The 24850-nt window shown below is 40.2% G+C and overlaps 1 protein-coding gene across 1 annotated transcript; it reads left to right on the top strand.

Moving 5' to 3' along the window:
* The first annotated feature begins 4830 nt into the window (after window positions 1–4830).
* On the top strand, window positions 4831–23995 carry OC90 (otoconin 90). Its single transcript, XM_054167552.1, has 15 exons — window positions 4831–4945; window positions 5154–5219; window positions 5441–5500; window positions 5769–5943; window positions 9433–9545; window positions 10814–10942; window positions 12569–12610; window positions 13432–13488; window positions 15589–15639; window positions 16463–16519; window positions 19638–19787; window positions 20126–20251; window positions 21861–22035; window positions 23066–23172; window positions 23642–23995. The coding sequence occupies exons 1-15, from the start codon at window positions 4831–4833 to the stop codon at window positions 23950–23952; spliced, it is 1734 nt and encodes a 577-aa protein (XP_054023527.1). The 3' UTR covers window positions 23953–23995.
* The last annotated feature ends 855 nt before the right edge of the window (window positions 23996–24850 follow it).

Genomic DNA, 24850 nt, shown 5'->3' on the forward strand with positions numbered 1-24850 from the left:
ATTCAGATCCCCCAGAGATTTTGTCAGTGATTAATAACAAGGAGATGATTGTTACTTAATTACAGCCAAGAGGATTAGGGAAAGTTACTATACAGCAAATGCACCTGCAGAACAGACTTCTCAGTATAGGTCCTTTACATGGCTGGAGCTATGTTACTGGGATACACTGTGGGCATAATGACTTTAAGGAATTTCATGGAAGAATTAATTAATAAATGTTGAAGTGGGTTTGATAAAGGAAGTGATCACATGGGTGAGGTATATACCCAAGTGAGTATAAATAACTTAGTACTGACTTGGTTGAAATCCATTTGTTCTTCATCCAACTGCTTTTGAACAGCCTCCCTCAAGGTAAGCCTTTCTAGATGTACTACGTAAAACAGGAATCAGAAAGAAGACAATGTAGAGTAGGTTAGCTGGGACTGTGGAGTTGGAGATTAAAGTACAGGTAAAGGATTTGATACAACAGACTGTAAACTTGTCTTGTAAAAAACTCCATGCTTGACTTAAACGATCATTTTAAATATAGGGTAAACTGTGACTGTAGAGTGAAGCAAAGTAATATAATGAGTTACAAATTAACTGGGCTCAATAGAAGTAATCCCAGAATGCCTATTCATTTATATAATGGTTTACAATATCTGCCTAATTCTGCCTAATATTTTACTTAATTCACCAGGCATACCAGACTGCTGTATGATGTTTTCCTGTCACTGGATTAAACACAGAATGATTGTAAATCTACTGATGTCCCTGTCAGTGGTGGTGTACAGTGGTAAGTGACAACATATTTTTATGATTTTTTTAAATTATTATTTGGCATTTATGCTTAAATACTATTTTAAGTGTGAACATTTGGAAGCAATACTTTAAAAGTGTGCCTTCTGTCTCCTCAAACCTAGTTGCTCAACACCCAACTATACTGAAATGTTTACCTATGGAGCAATTATAAACCATTTTCCTCAGGATTTGTAGTGAAGTTAGAAATATTTAGTGGGCTTAAAAATATAACTAAAAACTTGCAACTTCCCTTCTGCTAGCATTTGTCATTACTTAAGTTCTTTAGACTCTAAAAAAGTTGCAAGCTTATACTCATTAAATGCATGTGTATTGCCTAAATTCTCCAAAACATTCAGTGCATCTCGAAATGTAATTCATGTTCAGCCAAAGCTCCTCCTCTAAATTTTATTATGAATAGGATTACTTTTTTTAACCTTCATGTAACTCTTTAGATTTTACTGTCATGGGTGAAGAGCTTCCCAGTGACAGGGATGGGCAAACATTTCAAATTTCTGCAGTTCCTGCACTCTCTAAGACTGCTATTAAGAGTAGCAGTGTGCAGTGAAGATAAGGACTCTGAGGAGGTCTAGCACCATTTCTGGTCACTGCATGGTGATATTTCTAAAGGCAGAAGAAAGCTAAGCACCTTGGTATAGAGAAAACTCTGCACTGACCTACTTCAACTTCACCAGTAGCTTCCCATTTAAGGGGCTGTGTGCATCTGAAATCAGTAAATAAACAGGTCTTACACAGAACACATGGGCTGATAAACATTGATCCAGCTGACACCTGAAGACTCCTACTATACAAATAGAAACCTGTAAGAATATTAGCAATTTCCACAGCAGTGTCAGACACAAAATATCTATACCATTTATTAATGAAAAATAAAGGGTTATTTAGTCTCCAGATGTAAAGTGGAATATATATATATATATATATATGTACAGAGAAAGAGGGAGAGAGAACCTCTACTACACTCAGAAATATTTGGACCTTCAGAAATTGGAATGAGATTTTCCCCAAACCCAAAAAATCCCTGCCACAACTTTTAGATTCTTTTCACCCAGGCCAAGCACAATCTGAGCACAAAGAATTAAAATGTTACCATTTCAGAGGTTTAGAGAGGATCATTGATTTATAATCATGTGGGATCTGTTCTGCTATCTCTGCTTTGAGGCCGAAGCAAATGCCTGTGCATGAACTGGCATCTTTGTGAGGAGCTAACGTGATTTACCCTGAATAAATCAAATAGGTTGGGTTTGCTGCACACTGACTTTCCTGGCACAGTCAAGGTTTCTGCTGCTGAGGATTACTATGTGTGTGCCCATGCCCTGTGTTATGACGTTTTAATTAGCCACAGTTACAAAAAACAGCTGCAGGTGCACTGATGGTTTTTTGATGGGATTTTTCAGATTGCATTTCAGAAAAGCATTGTGAGCATAGCAACACCATAGACAGAGTCCAGAAACGTTTTAATATGTATCTGAGGGATGAAATAAATGTTATGATTATGTTAAACAACTGGAAAGCCCTAGTCATCTCAGGATATGTGCCAAGTCATTTAGCAGGCTTCAGAGAAAGGCAAGAGAAGCTGACCTCCCCAGGGACTTAGGAGGTTTAAAGGATTGATTTTTGTAGTGCAGCCTTTCGCAAGCTGCACAGGGAATGAGCAGGACCCACAGCATAGAAAAGACATGACACCAAAAGAAGAAAAGACAATCATCCAGGAAGTATTTTCTCTTTGTTCCTCCTTCAACAATTTAAACAAAATGAAGCAATCATGTTAGCAAACACTGGATCATTGATCTTGACTTGGAGATAATTAGGAATATCGTTCTCTGTAATGAAAGGATTTGCAGAGCCAAAGATTTGCCAAGCTACTGACCCTGTGGCAGAGATTTTTCTCCAGGGGTGCTTCAAATATTTATGTGTTAATTGGTGTGTGCAAATTAAGTCTGCAGGGAAGAAATAAGGGCAAGTGAAGGATACTGGAGCAATCACAACCTCCAGCAGTTCTGTGCTGTACCTTTGTCTGTTCTCCTGTCTGTCTCATTTCAACTCAATGAGAGTTGCCAAAATTTTTGCTGAAAGAACTAAATGATCAATGGCTATCCACCAGCCCACAGTGGGTTTGAGCCATAGTGTTATGCAAGGTGAATACTGGTTCTAGATGCACTTGATAGAACATGGCTTGGGAGAAGGAGGCTTTGGGCCAGTAAATAAGAGGCAGTTTTCCTTTAGCAAACATATGTACATTATACAGTATTCACTGCTATTTATTTTGCAAGACTCACCATTATTTCACTTGAATCTGAATTCCTCATGGCTGTCAAGCTTTCAACAGACTTGTTCCAGTTCTCCTGAAAGTCCAGCCTTTACTTGGAGACCTCTTCTCCTTTGTGGAAAACAGGCACTTTCCCTTGGACCCACTGCAGTGAAGGACACTTCTGTTGAATTGCTGTTCACCTAAAGGCTTTTCACTGTGACCAAGATGTTCAGGAAAAGAGTAATATAAGAGGAAGTACCTCTTCCTGCCTCCCTCAATCCCACATCCATATCTGCCACAAAACTTGACAAATTAATTGCTGGAGGCATGTAACTGTTACTGTGAACATCTTGTTCTCTTCACAGAAGTTGTAGGCATTCTGAGAAGGCCATATCTACAATCTAAAAGAAGAGAAAGTACTATATTTTACTAATCCTCTGCCAAAAGTAGAGTTAAGCCTTACATCTAAAAACCCCCACTACTCTCCTTTGCTCTCTTACATCTATATTTATTTATAACCACCAACTATGCCATGAATTTAATGTTACTTTTTTTTAGATTCTTGAGACAATAAACACCCTTGACGTCTTGTATTTAAAGAAATGGGCTGGGGTCGGAGTGGCTGGAGAGCTGCCAAACAGAAAGGAACCTGGGGGTACTGATTGACAGCCACCTGAACATGAGCCAGCAGTGTGCCCAGGTGGCCAAGAAGGCCAATGGCATCCTGGTCTGCATCAAGAATGGAGTGGCCAGCAGGAGCAGGGAAGTCATTCTGCCCCTGTATTCAGCACTGGTTAGGCTACACCATGAGTCCTGTGTTGTTCTGGGCCCTTCAGTTTAAGAAGGACACTGAGACTCTTGAACATGTCCAGAGAAGGGCAATGAGGCTGGGGAGAGGCCTCGAGCACAAGCCCTATGAGGAGAGGCTGAGGGAGCTGGGATTGTTTAGCCTGGAGAGGAGGAGGCTCAGGGGAGACTTTATTGCTCTGTACAACTACCTGAAGGGAGGTTGTAGCCAGGAGGGGCTTGGTCTCTTCTCCCAGGCAACCAGCACCAGAACAAGAGGACACATTCTCAACCTGTGCCAGGGGAAGTTTAGGCTGGAGATGAGGAGAAAGTTCTTGACAGAGAGAGTCATTAGCCATTGGAATGGGCTGCCCAGGGAGGTGGTGGAGTCACCATCCCTGGAGGTGTTCAAGAGGGGATTGGACGTGGCACTTGGTGCCATGGTTTAGTAGTCATGAGGTCTGTGGTGACAGGTTGGACTTGATGATCTTTGAGGTCTTTTCCAACCTTGTTGATTCTATGATTCTATGAAAAAGGGTAAGTTTAAATAGTTACCAAGTAAAACATTCCCCCTGAAAATCATGCAGAATATAAGGAGAAAAAAAAAATTGGGAGGGGAAACAACAGTTACTAGATTTTACCCTGGTTCAAGACATGGTGAACAAGAAAAATAAAGTCTGTAAAATCTACCACAGTAACTTCAAAAGGAGAACTGAAGAGAGAAACAGTGATATGAAAAGAGGTTAAAAGACAATGGGTAATAAGGACTCAGAAAACTAAACCTGCTGACTTCAAGTCAGTGAAGAGCACAAGGGTACAGAGTGGAAAAATCTGGGACAATGCAAGCAGTTGTGCAACTAAACTAGTTTGATACAATTCTGCTGATTTACTCCAATAAGAGCTGCTGTTCAGAACAGCACAGGAATATACAGGTTAGCACATCCTCAGTAGCAATACCTGTTTAGCAGAAGACTGATTTTAAAGATGTTGTCAACATGACTTATCAGTACAGTTCTGGGCTTTCCTGGGTGCAGATGGAGCTGGGCAAGTGTTTCATGACTTTGATAAATCAGCTGGCTGGTGTAGGAAGGTATCGAAAATGCCTGCGGTGTATGCATCATAATGAAGTAGATGTTTCTGCTGTTGCTGGGTTGGTTTGGTTGGAGTTTTTGATTTGTTTGTGTTTGTTTTGTTTGGTTGGGTTTTGTTTGGGGGTTTTGTAGCTGTTGTCATTGTCTTTTGTTGTTTTAGTTGGTTGGTTTGAGGTGGTTTGTTGTGTTTTAATCTTTTTTCTTCTTAAATTTGCTTGCTGAGGTAGGTGGCCAAAAATTGGAGCCACCAGCATTCCTGCCAGAGCTTCTTGACACGCCTGAAAGAATCTTAAGTAAGAATGGTTTAAGCTTTACTTTCTGCAATATCTGCAAGGCAGGGGGGGATCACTCACACTCCAGGAGCATTGTGGGGAAGTGTGCTGTTGGCACGTAGCTATTAACTCTTATCTCAAAGTGGTTTAACAAATGAAACCAGGCCAGGGGCAGTCTGGGGACAGTTCTTGTCACTTACTTCTTTAAAAAGAAGTGTGGTTTATTTATTTTTTTCATTTAGACAATGCCACATTCTTCAATGGAGTCTTTCAAAATGTGGAAAGTGTTGCATTGTTTTTTGGTAAGTACATGTTCCAGTTGTACTCGGGCACTGAACAGAAATCCCCTGGACTTTCCTTTTAAATATACTGAAAAGGAAGAGGGATTTTTGAGACTGGATTTCCCCAAAGATTGTTACAATACAAAATACTGCTGAATGTTAAGCATTGCTGAATATTCCTATGTTACTGCCTTGTTTAGACTCTGCATTAGCACAAATATCACCTACATGAGAGCCACACCTGCCTCATCTCCATTTACCACTTACTTTGTTGCTATTCTCTTTGCAGACTGCCTGGGTTCTCACTTCACCTGGTTACAGTCCATCTTCACTAACTTCCCTGCCCTGCTCAACTTTGTGAACAAAATGAAGTGTGTTACCGGTTTATGTCCCAGGGATTTTGAAGACTATGGTTGCTCTTGCCGCTTTGAGATGGAGGGGTTCCCCGTGGATGAAGCTGATGAGTAAGTCTTATCCATGAGCTGTTCTCTTCTGACTCCACTGGCTGTCAATGCCCTCATGCTCTGGTGACCAGAAGCATAACACTTGTCCAAATGATTTAAAGATAGTTGTAAAAAACTAGAAGAATTCTTCAGAGTGAATCCTACATGATTCATGCCTGTTTAGTCTAACCATTACTTACTTGCAACCTAAATATCTGATATAATGTACCAAAGATAATTTTTGACTCTGATTTATCAGCCCTATTCTGTGCTATCCCTACCTGACAGTGAGCACTGTCATTTTGCTGAGCCAAAACCCTGCCTTGGAAACAGCTGTAGTTGAGATGATCATAATCTACAAGATGTGGTGATCCATTTGCTTCTTTTTCCTCATAGCTCAGAGTCCCTCTTTATTTTCACACAGTTTGAAGTGGAGAAATAATCCCATCCTACAGATAAAAGCAGAGTCCTCTACAGCTATGTGTAATTCCGCCAGTACAACTCTGGTAACACAGCTGGTTTAAACTGGTTACAAAGAGCAGTCATTAATGTAACAGGTTAAGTACATACCCATCTTCTTGACACATGCTACTCAGTGGTCTCTAAATTCTGAACAGCTCTTTGTGAACAAAACCTCATTCATTTCTTTGTACTATGGAATTTTCTCTCACACTTAAGTCAGTGCCAGAAACTGGAGGGCTGTTAATAGGGAGAGTGGGTGAGCACTGATCTGAGCAATTTAGTAGGTTTACAATCTTCCAAAAGTGTTAGCACTGGGAGCTGTGCAATACATCAGCAATGTAAGCTCATAGTGGACTGCAATAAAAATGTTAGCATTTGAGTGGGATTTAAGTATCAACAAAATCAGGTTACAGATAAGTATGACTTCAAGTGGCAGTTAGGAGGTTGCCCTGAATACCTTTGTACATGCAGAGGTTTTAAGACCCTGGGGCATCCAGGCACAGAGAAGAACACTCTAGCTCAATGACTTTTCCCAGAAACAGACTCCTCCAAACTCCACTGTGTGCTTTGGAGGGATACTGCCCCAGAACCTGAGGGGCTAGTGGATAAAAATGTAATCTCAGGCCAGGACAATCAAATGATTGTTCATTGTAATGGCAGGAGGTGTGAAAAGAAATTTAAAGGGAATAAAGATCCATCCACATCTAAATAGCAAAAAAGTTTTTCTATAGTGTAAAGTAATTCATTAGTTCCCTGAGTGAAGTCCGCAGTGACTCAGAAGGGACTAATGTCTATAGTTAGATGGAAATTAATCCATCGACTTTCCAGCATGCAATGGCTGGGAAAATGAAGATCTAACCTTACTAATGGAAAAAAAAATAAAAGCCATGGGACTTCTTATGAAAGGTTTTCTGAACAATCATGATGACATGCTGAAATGAGAGCTCAAGTTAGATCAGTGGATTGATACCTGAAGAGCTGAGCACCTGGTCTTATTCTTCACTTAGCTTCATTTTAATGCAGAACAGCATAAATACAGAAATAGCAGGAAGTTCCATCATCAGTTTTGTCCTGAGAAACATCCACAGAGTCACTTTGTGTTTACAAATTGGTTAGTAGATTTCCTTAGCAGAGCATGGCACCCTCACTGCACTTTGCAGTAAGTGGAGACTGATCATTGGTTTGCCACTGACACAGATAATGCTTTTGGTTCAAGGGACTCTCCTCCAAAACAGTGGCTGCTACATGTCTTTCTCAGACACAGTTCCTACAGTGCTGCTTAGAAAATAATTTTTCAAACTTTGGGGATTTTTGCTGCTATTTCTATTCCTTGGAAAAGAGCTGAACATCTCACTGCAGGTTTTAAGGCACTGGAAAATGTTTATGCCCATAAGCCCGACCTTTTCCCATTTGCTAGACTAGCCAATTGTCTTACTTAAATTAGGAGCCCAGTGTACCTCCATATTCCACAGGGGAAGAGAAGTATGTCCAGAGGACAATCCATGTTTTACAATCCCTTGCTTGTTCAAGAAATGTTGATGTAGTTGTGAAGCACTTAGCAAACAACAACTGCAGGGAGTTTGTATTAGATTTACTATGCAGTTAGAGGAGCTCTCAGGTGCTGCCACCTCACTGGTACTCAGACAAAGACAGGAATTGGTCCCAAAACAATTCTTCAGATGGAGCTTACAAACTTCAGTCTCACCTCTGAAACAAGCCACAGCAGTGTTTGTGGTGCAGAGGAACTATCAATGCCTCTCTGCTGAATGCTATTTGCCCTCTCCTTTATTTAGTACATTTATATGTTCTGCTACAGCAGATTACAGCAGGGAGCAAAACTGCTACTGGTTAGCAGAGACACTGAGTGCAAACTGGGCTCTGAGACTTCATCAGCTGAGATAACAATAATCATGAGCTCTGATTCACCGCTGGCAAACCTTAAAAACTCTGATCACAGTTAGGACTTGGACTGTGTCACTGGCTGTGAGGACAAAATAAATATTGCAATAGTTTTGGATTTTTTTATTTACTACAGTGAGTGATTAAATATGAAGGCAGCCTGCAAGGGGCAGATGTTTGCTCCCTGCTGTGGTCAGTGAAGGAGTGCTTCTGTACAGCGTTGGGTTCAGGGTCTTGTGCAGGGCTGTGGATGATGTGCAATAACACATTCACCGTGTCTTTAGCAAAAGACCCCCATGAGCTGAACTAAAGGTAATTCCTTACTTTGTGATCACAAGTTTATCCTTCCTTCAAATGTCAGTGTTGTCTTTTACATTCAGCAAGGTCAAGACCAATGGCAATTAAATAAGAGACCCACATTCTGAGTCCACATCTCTGAAATGAGGATTTTTCAACCTAAGTCTAACAGCAAGACCCTGCTTTATTTATGTACCGATTGTATGTGGGATAAATGATGACCAAGTGTTTTCTTGGTGTTGCATTTATAGATGATGTTAGTGAAGATAGATGCTTCTATAATATAGGAGTAGGTGGCTTGCCTGTTCAAAAATAGCTGAAGAGGATTTATGGGGAGCTTGTTGTTATAGCTCACTTTTCATGTCTATTCATAGCTGAAATGAAGACACAAGGTTGCTAACTGCCTTTGTTGTTTGGTGGTAGGAGAAATCTGCTTTACTCCAGTGTGAGGAAAGTATTTCCCCTTCTGATGGCTAGATGGTGGACTTTAGTTCCAATTGTTGCACAGAAGAGAAAGAAACAGAGGATAACATTGAATGTATTTATATAATCCCAATGAGACAAGGAATTCACAAGGCATTGCAGAGACTTTTAATATTTCAGGAAGACTAGCCTCTGTGCAGTTCTCCAAATCTGCAGAGAGAAAGATTTTTGGAAGAGCTGGAGCCGAGACTTTAGAGCTGAGATGTAAGAACTCAGTTTCTGCAAGAAAAGTAAATGTGGTCTCCCACAGCATGCAGACCTCTTTTGACATTTTTTTGCATTCTTAGGCGAGAAGGACATGAAAGAATTGCAGTCTGATCTTGAACTGAAATGAAACCGTGTGAGCTTTGTGTTATTTCATGTTTTTAGCTGCTGTTTTCAGCACCGCAAATGCTATGAGGAAGCAGTGGAGATAGACTGCACATGGGATCCATCAAAGATTTCTACAGATGTCAGCTGCTCTACTGAAAACTTGACATGTGGTAAGATTAACCTGTGCATGAGCATAATGCTGAAGCTTCACCACGACCAAGAAGTTCTTTGTGGTGTATCTACCAGAAGTCATATAGAAATTAAGCAGAAACAACCCCCATGTATGCATTTTTAAGGACTTAAGTTTTCTGCTCAGTGGCAAATGGAAATAGGAATACACAGAAGTACAAAGTCCAACTAGGTAGGAAAACTGAAGACTAGAAACTTGCCAGGGCTTCTTTAATGGGCAGTTTCTTGCTGAGGTCTCCCTGACTTTGCAGGACCACTAAGCATTGCTTGAGGTATCTCCACACATCAAAAATGCAGTGGATGCTGGTGAAAGGTCTGAAGAACACATCCCTTCTGAAGTTTCAAGGCCCAGTATTCACATACCATATTCTTTGCTCACAGCATCATATACACTCCTCGGATGCAGTGCAGAAACCATGCTATTATAACAGGAGTTACTCCATGCAAAACTAATACAGTCCTGACAAGTGCGGATGGCAGCTCTTTAACACCTAATCAATTCTAACATAATTTTTCAGTAAATATTGATAAGCAGAAAAGACTACATACTGCAGCATGATTTGAGGATCCCAGCAAAGATGAGCAGAACCCACAAACCAGTACCTTTACCACTTGTTAAGTAACAGTCATATCCAGTTTGCTTTTCTTGTTTCTCGTTAAACCAAGTGAATTTAAATATGAATAGTACTTTTTCCACCTCTTTCCATACTTCAGAAAAAAACCCAGTCCCTATCAAAACCTGAAACAGAAGTGTGACAGCTGTGAAAGGTCAGCATTGTGTTTTGAAACCCCGAAAGATAGAAGGTTTAGTAGTGGGGAAAACAGTATTTCCTGGGAAACTGTTTCATATACTTTATAAAGAGCAAACCACAAATTACATGAAAGGCTTGGCTTGTGGACTGTGACTTCTTGAGGTTATGAGGAATATTTAAATTAAGTTTGTGAAATGTCAAATTTGATATCAACTGGATTAAATTCTCTATGGATAAACTGGAGGCAGCAAAGCACTGCTCTTCAGAATGAATTGGCACAGGCAAGAAGTCTGCTGCCAGCAGTGCCAGGCTACGTTGGATGGTGTTTTGAAAACAAGCTGTTGAACTATGAAATTTGACTGTGTTTAACCTGATGAAGCACAATATAAATAGGTTTTGACTAATTAATACAGACACAAACAGTACAGGGAGGGAGAAGCAGGATGTGGAAAAGATATTTCAATAGTACTTTGTTTGGATGTTTATTTTATTTCCAGAGTTTGGGGATCCCTGTGAACAGTTCCTTTGCAACTGTGACAAAGATGCCATTGAATGTTTTGTGAATGCACATATTAACTCTTCCTTGAATGGGCTGGATGTCTCCTTCTGTCTATCTCTGGTTACAGGTAATAATAAAGATCTGATTGATTGTCTCTCCTGCCAGTTTTAATGCTGGCATCAAATTTGACCCAACAAAAATGAAGCGGTAGCTGGGTGATTTCCTGCACTAAATCTGGCAGTCTGTCCTGTTCTCTGTTTCATGTCTCCTACTCTGTTTCATTTACTCCTACTCAAGTGAATACTGAGACAGAAGAACAAAGTGGACTAATTGCCATCCTGGAGCAAGTCCAGAAGAGGTTACTGAGGTGTTGAGGGGGCTGAAGCACATGATGAAAGAGGAGACATGGGGAGATCTGTTTGCTGTCCTTAATACCTAGTGGAGTGTATAGAGCAGTTTGGGCTAGACCCTTCCTGGAGGTGCACAAGGGCAGGACAAGAGGAAGAAGACAAAACTGCAATAGGGAAATTGCAATTAGGTATGCAGACTTTCTTTTTTTTCTTTTTTTCCTTTTTTTTTCTTTTTTCCTTTTTTTTTTTCTTTTTTTCCTTTTTTTTTTTTTTTTTCCGTTTTTTTTCTTTTCTTTTTTTTCCAGGAGGCTCCTGCCAATCCTGTGAGATTCTTGCCAACCTGAATCCATGGGTGATACTTGGGGTGATTAGTGACCCACCAAGGTTACTAGCAGGAATGCCAAACTGAAAATACTGCTAGCTCAATTTCCCTTTAAATCATGCAAAAACTACCTGAGAAGGCAGAAAATAGGCCTCCTCTGATACTTGGCTTCCACCTTGGAATGAAAATCCTTTCTATACATAAAGGGGATATTTATCTCCATTGTCATACACTAATCTGTTCTCTGGAGCTAAAATTACAGCCTTGCAAAACTGAATATCTGTCCTGTAGGAAAAGGGCAGGATTAAAAACTTAATTCATATGGATTGCAATCAGAGCATGGCAGGGGGAGGACCCTTTAACTCCCAAGCTGAGAGAGCTGTGAAAATGTGATGCTAGTTTTTCTAATCCTTCAGCTCATATTCACATCCTGCAGTGGTAGGGACATATATACACATCTCTATCACCCTCTGGATGTGTGCATCTCTTCATGAATAGTTCAAGGCAGAATTAAAGGCCACAGGAAAGTTTGCATCAAAGCCAGAAAATTGTTTCATGTAACCCAGTAATCTTTCACTGGGATCAGATGGCTCTAATATAAAGTATGGCAGTTCCAACACATTACAAATAAAGGGGAAATTGTGAGGTGCTAATAGGAAAATCATGCTGGTTTTACCACTGCTGGGAAAGACAGATTCAACTTCAGCTCACTGAATACCTCCACTATTTTTAGGCTCCTGATTATATTTCCTAAAGGAAAAAAAAAATAATCCTTTGAGTGAAACATTTTTATTTGGTGTTCACTCATGCTATTACCTTTCTGTGTAGCTGTTCTGCCAGGTTCAGGCTTTGAAAAAAAGAAAAATAATCACTCCAGCTGACAAATTTCCAGGAAAAGGATTTCACTAGATTATTACAGAGAACAAACAAACCAACCCTGAATGCAATGGGGATCTATTTGCCTAAATATTTGCTTCAAGACAAACAAACACCATGAACTCCTGATTTATACTGTTCAGATTAAACAGTGACAAACTCCCTTCTAACACTTCAGTCTGTGAGAGAACTTTGTCCTTTTCAGAAACCACCAGCAAGAGAGTGATGACAACACCTCACATGGAAGGTATGTCCTTATCTCTGTAGTTCTTTGACTGGAGTATAACAATTGAGATAAATTTGTACTCAGAAAAATTAGGTTTTTTGAAATCTTTGAATTCCTTTTTGAGAAGAAATGAAAAATTTTAGCAAGATGTCAAAATATGTAAGAAGGGAAAAAAAGGTCTGATAAACTAAAGCACCAGTTTTGTGACAAGCTTTTACACGGGTGCACAGGAAAATTTCAGCCAAATGGCTCTTTTCTGAGAAGGAATCCAGAAGGGAACTCTGAATGTCCTTTACAAATAGTATAAGAAACATGTTGAAAGCAGCTTCAAAATATTTTCAGATGGATCCTTTTCTATTGCATGCACACTTAAGGCTCTGCTTCAAAAAGGTCCTGAGCCAACCACCTGGACTTGAACATTCAAGCTTTCTGTCTAAAGGTTTAATTCTTTTAATACCTTCACTACAGGCCACATTTTAAAATATGTACTGAAATGACAATTTAAAGAATGCTGATTTCTAGCCAGTTTCTGTTGTTGACTTTGACACTTAATTTGGCTTAGGCATTTAAACAAAATTTGTACTGTGCACTGCTGAGTAGAGTTTAGTATAAGCAAATGACTAACTATTAAGGCAGGATTTTAATAGTTATGTAATTATCAATAATTAGGCTTGTATTTGTTATATTTGTATCATATAATAACTGTGCAGAAAGCACAACAGTAGTAATATTCAGAAACAAGTTCCATTTGGATGGCCTCTGATCCTGTTATGTTGAGATGAAGTACTCTAATGTGCATCCTGAGGTATGACTCTGGAATAAGAATGCTTTTACGTTTGCAGATCTCCTTCTTCATGGGACTGACAAAACAGAGGCTGTGACTGCATCCCTAGAAGAAGGTTTGTAATTACAGTGCAAGAAGCTCTCAAAAGCTGAAAGACTGAAACACAAGAATAAGTTGTTTGCTTTCTTTATGCCCTGATATAAAAGTAGATATAATGGTCTGGTGATCGAATTCAAGACTGAATGAGAAGCTGATATTTTCCAGTGTATACACATGACATGCTTAGCCACTGTCTACAGTAAGTTTCCCAAGGGCTCAGAATGAGCACTTTACAACAAACCCTGTTTTCACCCAAATAGACCTTTTTTTACCCTGGGAACACAGGTTGCAGCAGGTGAGCTGTTTGGCAGAAACATGCTGTGTGAGTGTCAGCCACTGGACCCACAGCCAATTGCATATTTTTTGCCTTTGAAAAGACATTTCATTATACAAGAACAAGCAGTGGCATGAGGAAAAATTTCAGCATGGCTTATGGTAAATGAGCCAGCAGTTTTGTGGTTTATTTATTTGCAATGTGGAGGTCCAGGCTGAAGTCCCTTTTATTGGTGTGTTTTGGGTGAGTTCCTAAACCATGAGACCAAGTGGCTCTTCCAACAATCTCAATTTTTTTTCTGCTACAATCGATAGCTGTCATAGTCAGGAATGGATGCTTGCAAAATCTCATTGCTGAGGTGTGAGAAAGCTCTTCTCTCCCTACCTGCATGGTGTGCACTACAACACAAGAGGTCACAGACAGAAGTCATCCAAAATCATGATTAGCTCTGTGAGGGGACACCTAGTAACTGAGGGTCAAGTCATACAATACTTAAATAGAGGAGACCAGTCTTGGACCAGCCATTGTCCAGTTCTGTTGGTGCACTCATGCAGTGTGGCCTCATTGCAAACAAAGCCATCCTGTGGTGCACTATGTGAATGCAACAAAGACTCTGCACAGCTCAGAGAAACTTGGAAGTAATTTTAGGGGAGTGGAGAGTGGTAAGTTGTGCTTTTGAGAACTTAAGAATCTGATTTCAAATGGCACCATGCTACTCTATGTGAGCTATTGCCCTAAATGCTTCAGACTTTAACAGGCAGGCTTTGGGGTTTTTGTTGGTTTGTTTGTTTGTTTGTTTTTCTGTTTTTTGGTTTGTTTTAATTTATTCAGTTTTTAAGAAGTGCCACATGCACAAAGGTACCTGCCTGGAAAGGCTTTGTGCCAAGTATAAGTGCTGGCAGTTCCTTCATACCTATTATCAAGGTTGGGGTTTTAGCAGATATTTTTTTGTTGTTGCTTAACAACAGCTCAAATATTGGTTCATGTTGCTGCTTCTGGGAAGCTTGGTAACAGAAAACTCCTGAAGGAGTGAGTGCACTTGCATTTGCACATCTGTAAGTATCATCCTGTAAAAACAAATTGCTCATGCTCTCCAAAGAGGCATAGATCATCAAAAGCCTCTTTAGGAATTTTAGAAAGCTGAAAATGTATCACAGACAGACTTTGAAGGAAACTTTTGGAGAGCCACTTGCCATTTAATGGTTGTCTCCCCATTTAAGCCCAAAGAGGCTTCAGCATTGACAGCTGTGGGAAATGCATGAAAATAAAGCTACATACTGCTCAGAAACTCCTTCAAAGGCAAAAACATTATTCTTCACATTGCAACCTCCTAACAAAATGCAAAAAGAAGCTGAAATTTTTTGATCATTTGACAGTGTGTTTATCAAAACACAGCTGACAAATAAATGTTATCAGGTAAAGGCATAAACTAGAGGTTAGGGAAGTATTTGGCCTTATAGCTGTCTATCCATATTTGACTTTCAATGAAGGCAAAGTGTTCATGTGAAATGCGGCATCTTTATGCAGCAGTGATCTCACTGTTAGAGACCTAATCTTGTTTAGGGTATTTGTCAAAGAGATTTAATAAAGAATTTGAGACTTCAGTCATATTTATGCTCCTGCTTTGTTAGTGTAAGGCACATTATTTGAATGCAGGAAGGAGATTATTGTATCAATATCACTTTGTTTACAATGATCAATGCACTGCTGAGAAACCCAGGCAAATCTCTGTAGATGAAATGCCTGGATCTTCCTGCTTTACTGAAAAAAAGCCGCTTGACTTTTCTTAAGAGTCTATGCTGACAACTTGTTTTCCAACTTTACATTTTCTGTTTTCAACAGTGATTTCTTTTGAGCCCACTGAGATTGTCCTAGGGACTTCCAAAGATAGAGGTAAGAGTCTGATTATACTTTTGCTGACAAATCAGGCACTCCTGATTTTGGTTTATGAAGCTCTGTGCCATCACAGTTAAAAATCTGCAGCACAAGATTTCTGGATAATCTCTCTAGTTCTTCTGCTGACTTCCACATCCTTCAGCAAAACATTTCTCCCAATTACCCTCTTTATAATACAAGGCTAATAGTGATGGTTAAGCTTTCTGATATGTTGGGCTAGATGATCTGGAAGGTCTTTTCCAACCTGGTTAATTCTATTCTATTCCTATTTGTATTTCTATTCCATTCCATTCCATTCTACTTCTACTTCTACTTCTACTTCTACTTCTACTTCTTCTTCTACTTCTTCTTCTCTTCTCTTCTCTTCTCTTCTCTTCTCTTCTCTTCTCTTCTCTTCTCTTCTCTTCTCTTCTCTTCTCTTCTTCTTTCTCTTCTCTTCTCTCTCTTCTCTTCTCTTCTCTTCTCTTCTCTTCTCTTCTCTTCTCTTCTCTTCTCTTCTCTTCTCTTCTCTTCTCTTCTCTTCTCTTCTCTTCTCTTCTCTTCTCTTCTCTTCTTCTCTTCTCTTCTCTTCTCTTCTCTTCTCTTCTCTTCTCTTCTCTTCTCTTCTCTTCTCTTCTCTTCTCTTCTCTTCTCTTCTCTTCTCTTCTCTTCTCTTCTCTTCTCTTCTCTTCTCTTCTCTTCTCCTCTTCTCTCCTCTTCTCTCCTCTTCTCTTCTCTTCTCTCCTCTTCTCTCCTCTTCTCTTCTCTTCCTCACTCCAGAAATTCATTGCAAAAATACAGCAGGTAGGTCATGAGCATGATGCCTCTGTTTTTTGTACAGTTACCACGAAGGACCACAAAGGCACAGCTCCATCTCCTCCCATCATCTCACTAAAAGGTCAGTGGCTCACAGCTTTCCTTTTCCTTTGACTTACACAGCAATACTTCATCTATAAGCATCATAGTTAAAAATCCACACACGGTGATGACAGGGCTGCCAGGGAATCAAATTTAGATCAGGGTCAGATAGCAGACACACAAACAATAAAAGCAGACGGAGAAGCACTAGCTGTTCATTGCCTCCAGCTACTCATTTGCACTCCTCATACAAATATTTGTGAGAACCTCTTCACATAAGGTTTTCTGATATAATGATTGGTTTTTAAGTTACCTTCACTGCATCTGCTGCCAGAAGAGTTTGTTTTGGTTTTGCCTCCTCCTTTTTTTAAACAGAATTTCACAGAATTCTTTCCCAGTCTAAAACCTATTTCAGCTTTTGCAGGTGTTAGTGCTTTGAGTACAGCCACACTGGTAGCTACAGCTAGAAGTGGGCCACCTTGGTAGACTTGAAAGTTTTTAGTGGTCTTTTTTATATATAAAGGATTATTCAAACAGACTGAGATGCACCAGAAAAATGTGAAGGAACAATGAATATGAAGAGAAGAAAGTAGTAATTTTTTGATCCTGATTATACCATCTGAATGGTATCCATGTCTTCCATCCCATCACAGAAATTTGGCATTGCTGTACTAAGCACTGGTCAAAGTCATTAAATAGTATCATAGTATCAGTCAAGATTGGAAGGGACCACAAGGATCATCTAGTTCCAACCCCCCTGCCATGGGCAGGGACACCCCATCAGCCTGGCCAGAGCCTCATCCAGCCTGGGCTTAAACACCTCCAGGGGTGGCACCCCAACCACCTCCCCAGACAGCTCATTCCGGGGCTTCACCACTCTCATGGTGAAGAACTTCCTCCTCATATCCAGCCTGAATCATTCCATTCCCCTGAGTCCTATCACTACCTGACATCCTGAGAAGTCCCTCCCCAGCCTTCTTGTAGGCCCCCTTCAGATACTAGAAGGCCACAATTAGGTCACCTCAGAGCCTTCTCTTCTCCAGACTGAACAGCCCCAACTCCTTCAGTCTGTCCTCATAGGAGAGGTGCTCCAGCCCTCTGATCATCCTCATGTTCTTCTCTGTTAACTTGAATGTATCAGAAAATCTGTGTGCTGTGTTGAAGATCACCACAGCTCCCAGCAGATTATTTGTAGTATCTATTCTTAGGCTAACACCACAATTTCCTATGCTCCTGCTTTATTTTCCACATCAAGCCGGAATCTCTTTCATTTCAACACATAACTGTCAAACCAAGTGGCAGAAAATGTGAACCATGGTGAGCTATTAAGGTGTTGCTCTTTATCCCTTTTTGCAGCCTTTCATGGGCTTCACTGTGTTCTTAGCAGTACTTTCATATTTTTGTAATCTAGTCTCTTATCCTAGGACAGGATATTTTCAACACATAGTAAAGCCAGAACTTGAGAGGGGAAAAACTTAAAGAATTTGCATTTAATCATGTGAAGAAGTTCAGCCAAGGAATTAAAAAAAAACAAAGGCTTTTAAAATGTGGAAACACAAGTTCAAAAGTATTTTCAAACTGTCTTGTTTGTGAAATGCCACATTCTTCATACTGACATTTAGAAAGAAATGAAACCATTTTATTTCCATTTTGTAACAGTTTTAATTTATAAGTTAGTTTACATTGAAAAAAAAAATATAAAAAAGATTCAAGTAATCCAGGCTGGGGTCGGAGTGGCTGGAGAGCAGCCAAACAGAAAGAGACCTGAGGGCACTGATTGACAGCCACCTGAACATGAGCCAGCAGTGTGCCCAGGTGGCCAAGAAGGCCAATGGCATCCTGGCCTGCATCAAGAATAGTGTGGCCAGCAGGAGCAGGGAAATCATTGTGCCCCTGCACTCTGCATTGGTTAAGCCACATCTTCACATCTTGAGTCCTGTGTCCAGTTCTGGGCCCCTCAATTTAAGGACATTGAGACACTTGAACGTGTCCAGAGAAAGGCAACAAGGCTGGTGAGAGGCCTCGAGCACAAGCCCTATGAGGAGAGGCTGAGGGAGCTGGGATTGTTTAGCCTGGAGAAGAGGAGGCTCAGGGGAGACTTTATTGCTCTGTACAACTACCTGAAGGGAGGTTGTAGCCAGGAGGGGCTTGGTCTCTTCTCCCAGGCAACCAACACCAGAACGAGAGGACACAGTCTCAAACTGCACCAGGGGAGGTTTAGGCTTGAGGTGAGGAGAAAGTTTTTCACAGAGAGAATTGTTAGCTCTTGGAATGTGCTGCCCAGGGAGGTGGTGGAGTCACCATCCCTGGAGGTGTTCAAGAGGGGATTGGATGTGGCACTTGGTGCCATGGTTTAGCAGTCATGAAGTCCTGGGTGACAGGTTGGACTTGATGATCTTTGAGGTCTCTTCCAACCTTATTGATTCTATTCTATTCTATTCTAAAACATTCCTGATCAATAATAAAGCTTTGGGTAATCTAAAAATAAAAAAGATGTCATGCAATCCTTGCTGAAACGAAACACTCCTGACCAATAATAAAGCCTCAGATAATATAAAAATAAATATCAGTTTAAGATAAAAAAAAATTCTTATGGCTGGTTTTTGTTTGTTTTCAATGTCCACTTACTTTCCCCTTTATATTTCCTTGTGGTTACCACACAGTAAATCCTTCAGCTGCCCAGCTCTGCATCAGTGAAATAATCTTCTTCCATTTAATAATGTTGCTCTTGGTTTTGGTAAATTCATGTGAACGGACACCTTTTTAAAAGCAATTTTATTCAGAAAATGACATCTTAGGACATCTCAGCTTCACTTCATCTCTCTGTAAGGCTGACTAACCAGCAATCCATATAACCAGCGACTGGCACAGCTCTTTACCTCAGTACATAACATACAGAATTAAAAAGAACAATCAGCAGTTAAACCAGTCATCATTTAACCAGCATCTCTTCTCCTGAAAGACAGGAGATGTGAAGAAACAGCCAGTAGGGATATTCATTGCTTTTCCCATTCTCATCCTGAAAGTGTTTTTTTTTCCTCTATGACCATCAATCCACACCAGTTCTGCCTGAGGATATTATTGTGACTGGTTATCTAAAATTGAAATCTTGCTGTTTATTTTCCATACATTCTGCTTTTCTCTTTCCACTTAATCAGAAGAGGATGGATTTATGGAAGCTGTGGTCCCAGTGGAAGAGATAACCACCTCCCCAGCCCCATTCCCAGGAGATACTAACTCAATGCAAGTCAAAATTGTCCCCACTGCAAAGATTCTTACAGCCACATCTACAAGGGCAAAAGAAAAAGGCAAGTAAAAACTGAATTATAACTACTCTAATTTACAGCAACTCCTTATTTCTGTTTTCAGCTATCCAAGGTTTCAGCATTTCTCATAGGTACATAAAATAACACTATTTTCTCCTCAAATCTGGACAGGTTACATAGAATACAGGGTGCACACCACTTAATGTACTGGAAAAGGCAGTTCACTGTAAAACACAGATCAAGAAAGCTCAACTAATCATTAATTAACAGTCTTTCAATGACAAAATAAACATATGCTAGAAGACTGCCACTTGATTATGGTTCAGAATATGCACTTTTGAAGACATTACTGAAAGAAGAGTTTATTCTACCTTTGTAAGTCTTATCTATGTGTATGTCATCTGTAGAAACAAGCCCTGCAAGTGGTAGCCGGAGCACAACTTCCTCTGGAATAGGTCTCAAACTAGTGCAGTCTGATAGGGGACCAAATGAACCTGCAGGAAAAGGTAAATAATTTTTTTTTGGCTTTTGTCTGTTTGTTTGTTTTTTCTAGTTATATCTAATGAAATATTCAGTTATCTGTCTATTAAAATAAAGGTAGGTTCCTATTACATATAAAAATAGTTATACTAAACTAGGAGGGCATGCACATATGTATTGGCAGTTGTAAGAGCAGCAGAAGTCATCACCTGGAGACACTTCCAACAGTTTAACCTCTTCCAGCAACGTGCTATCATTAACACTTACAAAACCTATTTATAATAAGGCTATAAGCACATTTTTTAAATGCAGTACAAGATCTAAAAAGAGCTCTGTAAATGTTTCCCATTGCTTTTGTTTTAGGCAGTATTTTAATCACATCTTTAAGTCACTTTATTTTACAAGCAGAAGCAGCAATAAAAGGAACTTCCCCTGCTCCTCACTCTGACCTCTTGCCAAAATCTTGCCAGTCAGCCTCTTTCTCACCATTCCTGATACTGTTTCAACTCCTGATCAGAGTTCACAGAAATCCCAAGACATTTCAGACCTGTCACTGCTCTAAATCCACATTGGTGGATTGTCCCATGCATCTTGTTAGGCTTCTCAAGGGAGAGAAGCAGTCCCAGAACTGGAAAAGAGCAGGCATGAAGAATCAACCCAGCTTTTCATCAAACTGGAAAATTTAATTGCAACACACCAGCTATAGAAATTGTGCATCAGTGCATGAAGCTGGTGTTTGTTCTTACTGACTTAACATGATTGAGCAAAGACTCAAGCAGGTGTATGGGCAGAATATCCTGCTGGGGGAAGCAACCCAGAGTTGTCCCTGGAAGAAGCATGAAGAGTCAGTTTATTGCTGCAAAAGGAAAGCTGAGAAGAGTCATGAAAGCAAGGAGGATGCACAGAAAAGAGAAGCTTTCCTCTCTCCCATGATCCAACCATCAGCCTATTCAAGTCCTTTTCCTGGAAAAGCAGCAAAAGAGGTCTTCTTAACATCATTTTTTTTCCCTGATACAGAGCACAGTCTTCTCTCAAATCTTACAGATGATCCCCACAGTATCAGTTTTCCAGAGTGGGTGAAGCCCCAGAGGCATTAGGGTTGGGACACGGAAATGCCAAAATGTCAACAGCGCAGTGACCACGCCAACAGATTGCTCCTGCATTAGGGCTAGGGGGTATCATAGCTTGAATTGAGCTATATTTCAAGTGAAAGAAATTGTTTCCTCCAGCACAACATAGTTAATTATTGCCCGGCTATTGTTGTGCAAGCACAGGAGGTTAGGACTCTACTTTCTGAATTAATCAAGACAGAATGTAGTGAAATCTAGGTCTGAATATTCTAGAAGAAAAATGTAACTCTGAAGGATTACAAAGGATATTAAGGACACTCATTGCAATCCAATTTGACTTGCAGCCCTATCTTCATAGGGATCTCTCTCCCCTTTAAATATTTTCCTTCCACTTCATCTATCTTGTTCAGAAGTATTCTAAAAAGCGTAGGTCATGGACTGGAACAATAATTTAGAAACAGCAAAATGTTGTCCTTAAAGGTTTCTGATGGCTCTAAAAATACATCTATGGTCGCCAGGATGCAGTGAAAACATGATGTGTCAAACTGTATTTTTTGCTTTACAGTATGTGAGCGATTAACCTTTCTTCAAGAGAGAGGCAATGGAAGAGAGAAGAGGGAGCTGCCCCAGCTAGGAGAAATGCTGTTCTGTTTAACCGAGCGATGCCCAGAGGACTTTGAGTCTTACGGTTGCTACTGTGGCCAAGAAGGAAGAGGTTATCCTACTGATGCTCTGGACAGGTGTGGGCTCTTCTAGAATCTGCCATTAAGTGTGGCTATTATTGGGGTGCTATGGACCCACAAAGATGTTGTTTGGCCTGGTATAGCTATTTGTCAGCAGTCAGGCCACATTTTGGGGAAACACTGTCACTAAGACACAGTCTGTTATTACATCCATGTTCTAGAAGGGAGCTACTAACTCAAAATAAGAAAAGAGCAATGGAAGGTAAGTAGAGCAGAATGAAGAGTATCAAAAGAAATGAGGATAAGGGTTGCAATGGAACTTGGCTAAGAGGTGGTTTGGAAAGTGATTTATGAAGATTTAACACACACCCAATGCCACACTATCCTCAGAATAGAGTAGAACTTGGGTGAAGTACTGCCAGAGCTGCAGCCCAAGAGACCTGCCATGGTCACCTGTGTGCTGTCATGGTATGACTGACAAGAGGAGGAACTCTGGAGTAATGCAGAGAATTCAACCAAATCAATCTCTGCTGAAATTATTGTATACAACTAAAACCCTCCCTCCTGGTAGAAGTTCACAACAGGTAGGGCCATATCAGGGCTTAGTGTAGCACTCAGCATACAGCACATACCTGCACACAAAGGAGACTGAACACAGCACGTGACAGACAAGTCAAGGCTCTGGCTATCATGATGCTGTTTTCAGATTTACAGCCAACAGTATCTGAACACTTGAAGACCCTTCTCACAGTGGATTTGGTCAGTTACAATTGTAATTATCTGGTTTAAAATGAAACCACCCTCACCAGCACCACCTCCCTCCCAGTCCCAGAAAGCTACAGCACTTTTGAACATAGGATACAAAAAGAATTAGGAAGCAGGCAGTGAAATTAGGAAGAGGTATAGGAGGAGACTAGGAACAGTTTGGATTGTTTTCCTTCTGCTTTATGGAAAAGATTTTTCTGTTATATGAAATCTAAAATTCCTTAGGTTTAATGGCCATTGCAAAGAAAGAGACAAAATAATTGCAAATACTCTGTGCTACAGGAAGAGCAGATATTTTTTCCATTTACATCTACTGCTTCAGGTGCTGCTTCTCTCATCATTGTTGTATGGAACAAGTTAAGAAACTTGGATGTGCTGCAGAAAGAAGTTCAAGATCTGAAGTTGTTTGTTTTGATCATAAGCCAAAATGTAAGTTTGTGTTAGAGAACTTTCTCATGTCCTGATGAGAGAGCACCAAGGCATTACAGACCAAATGTCACCATGCCTGTGAGCTGCTTGAGCTGAGTATGGAGACAGAAAAAAAATTGGCTTACAAAGCTATCAATAGTTACTATAACCTGAGAGAAAAAAAATTTGAAATAAAGATTATTACACCAGGTCAAGCTGAGAAAAAATATGTTCAGATACTTTATGATGGGAGGCAGAAATCAGCCTATTGTTGTCTTTACAATCACAAATTCAACTAAAGGCAGTCAGACCTTCAGCTGCCCAGTGCCCTGGTGTCAGGCTTAGATTTAGATAACTAAGGGTGAATTTGGAGACTAAAACTCAAGGCAGGTTTGAAAATATTATTTCCAAAAGCTCATCTACCCCTGGAAAATTACACATTGACTAATTGCAATGGCTGTCAAACATTAACTCTGAATTTCCTTTTAAGGTATTGGTTGGACCATCTGTGAGAAACTACTATGTGTTTGTGATAAAACAACAGCTGAATGCATGGCTTCTGCCTTCTTCAATGAAAGCCTTAAGTTTCCACACAGGCATGAGTGCCAAGGGGAGAAAATCTCATGCCCAAAAGATCCTTATGAGAGGCCTTCAGTGGGCACAGAAATAGGCACCGAGATTTCCAGCTCCGAGGAGAGCAGTGAGGAGGAAGGTCCACTACTGAGTGTATTAAGAAGAGCAAAGAGAGAGACACTCCGAGCCGCTGGAAACCCCAGAACTGTGCAACATGGAGGCAGATAACCAACCGCACCGTGTGCACCTGAGAAACGGCACCGAGACTTTCAGTCAGTACCTTACTCTGCCTCACCACTGTACTGCAGTACACTTTCCAGCATGCAAATCATAGACTAAGTATTAAATGTTAGGCTCTTTACTATAGTGAAGTCAGCACTATGGACCATCTGTTTAGAGCAGATATTGCCTTAAATAATTGACAGCATCTTTATAGTTTCATTAGATTTCTATATAAAAACTGTTACGATCAAAGACTAATGTTTGTTCACTGTGTAGATGGTTCAGACTGGATCTTGCTGCTGATGATTAAGTATTTCAGGTTTTTAATTAAACCAATCTGCAACTACTCCAAACTCTTTTGCAGACATTTTTGTTTAATGAGCTTAGCACAAAGCACTCAAAATAAGAAGGAATTCATTTTCTTCTATCTAATTTCCATTTTCAACATGGCTTCTGTTGGTCAGTCAGATCATGACAGTAAAAGACACATTGATAAAAGACTATTGATAAATAGTCCCTCCTCACCTCTCCTGTAGGGCTGGAAGGCTACTATAACATCTCTCCAGAGCTTTCCCTTCTCCAAGCTGACCCACCTCAACTCTTTCAGTGTCTCCTCATAGTGGAGGTGCTCCAGCCCCGTCATCACCTTTGTGATGAGCCTACAATTAGTCATAGACTATAGAAAGAAGATGCCTAACCTTCTAAAAGTTCCTAAGTATACATGAAGTTTTAATTAATGCCTGCAGAAATTAGGAACAGAGGTGCAAATGAAAAAAAGATGACAATACAAACCTCTCAATATTAAGATGTATCTCAAGTGAGTTAGAAAAGGTCCTAGCTTCTTGAAAATGAAGAAGGGGGTAACCAGTAACAGTATAATACTCAGCCCCACTGGATGGCATCA

The sequence above is a fragment of the Dryobates pubescens genome, chromosome 14, assembly GCF_014839835.1.
Source record: "Dryobates pubescens isolate bDryPub1 chromosome 14, bDryPub1.pri, whole genome shotgun sequence".
NCBI classification, from domain to species: domain Eukaryota; kingdom Metazoa; phylum Chordata; class Aves; order Piciformes; family Picidae; genus Dryobates; species Dryobates pubescens.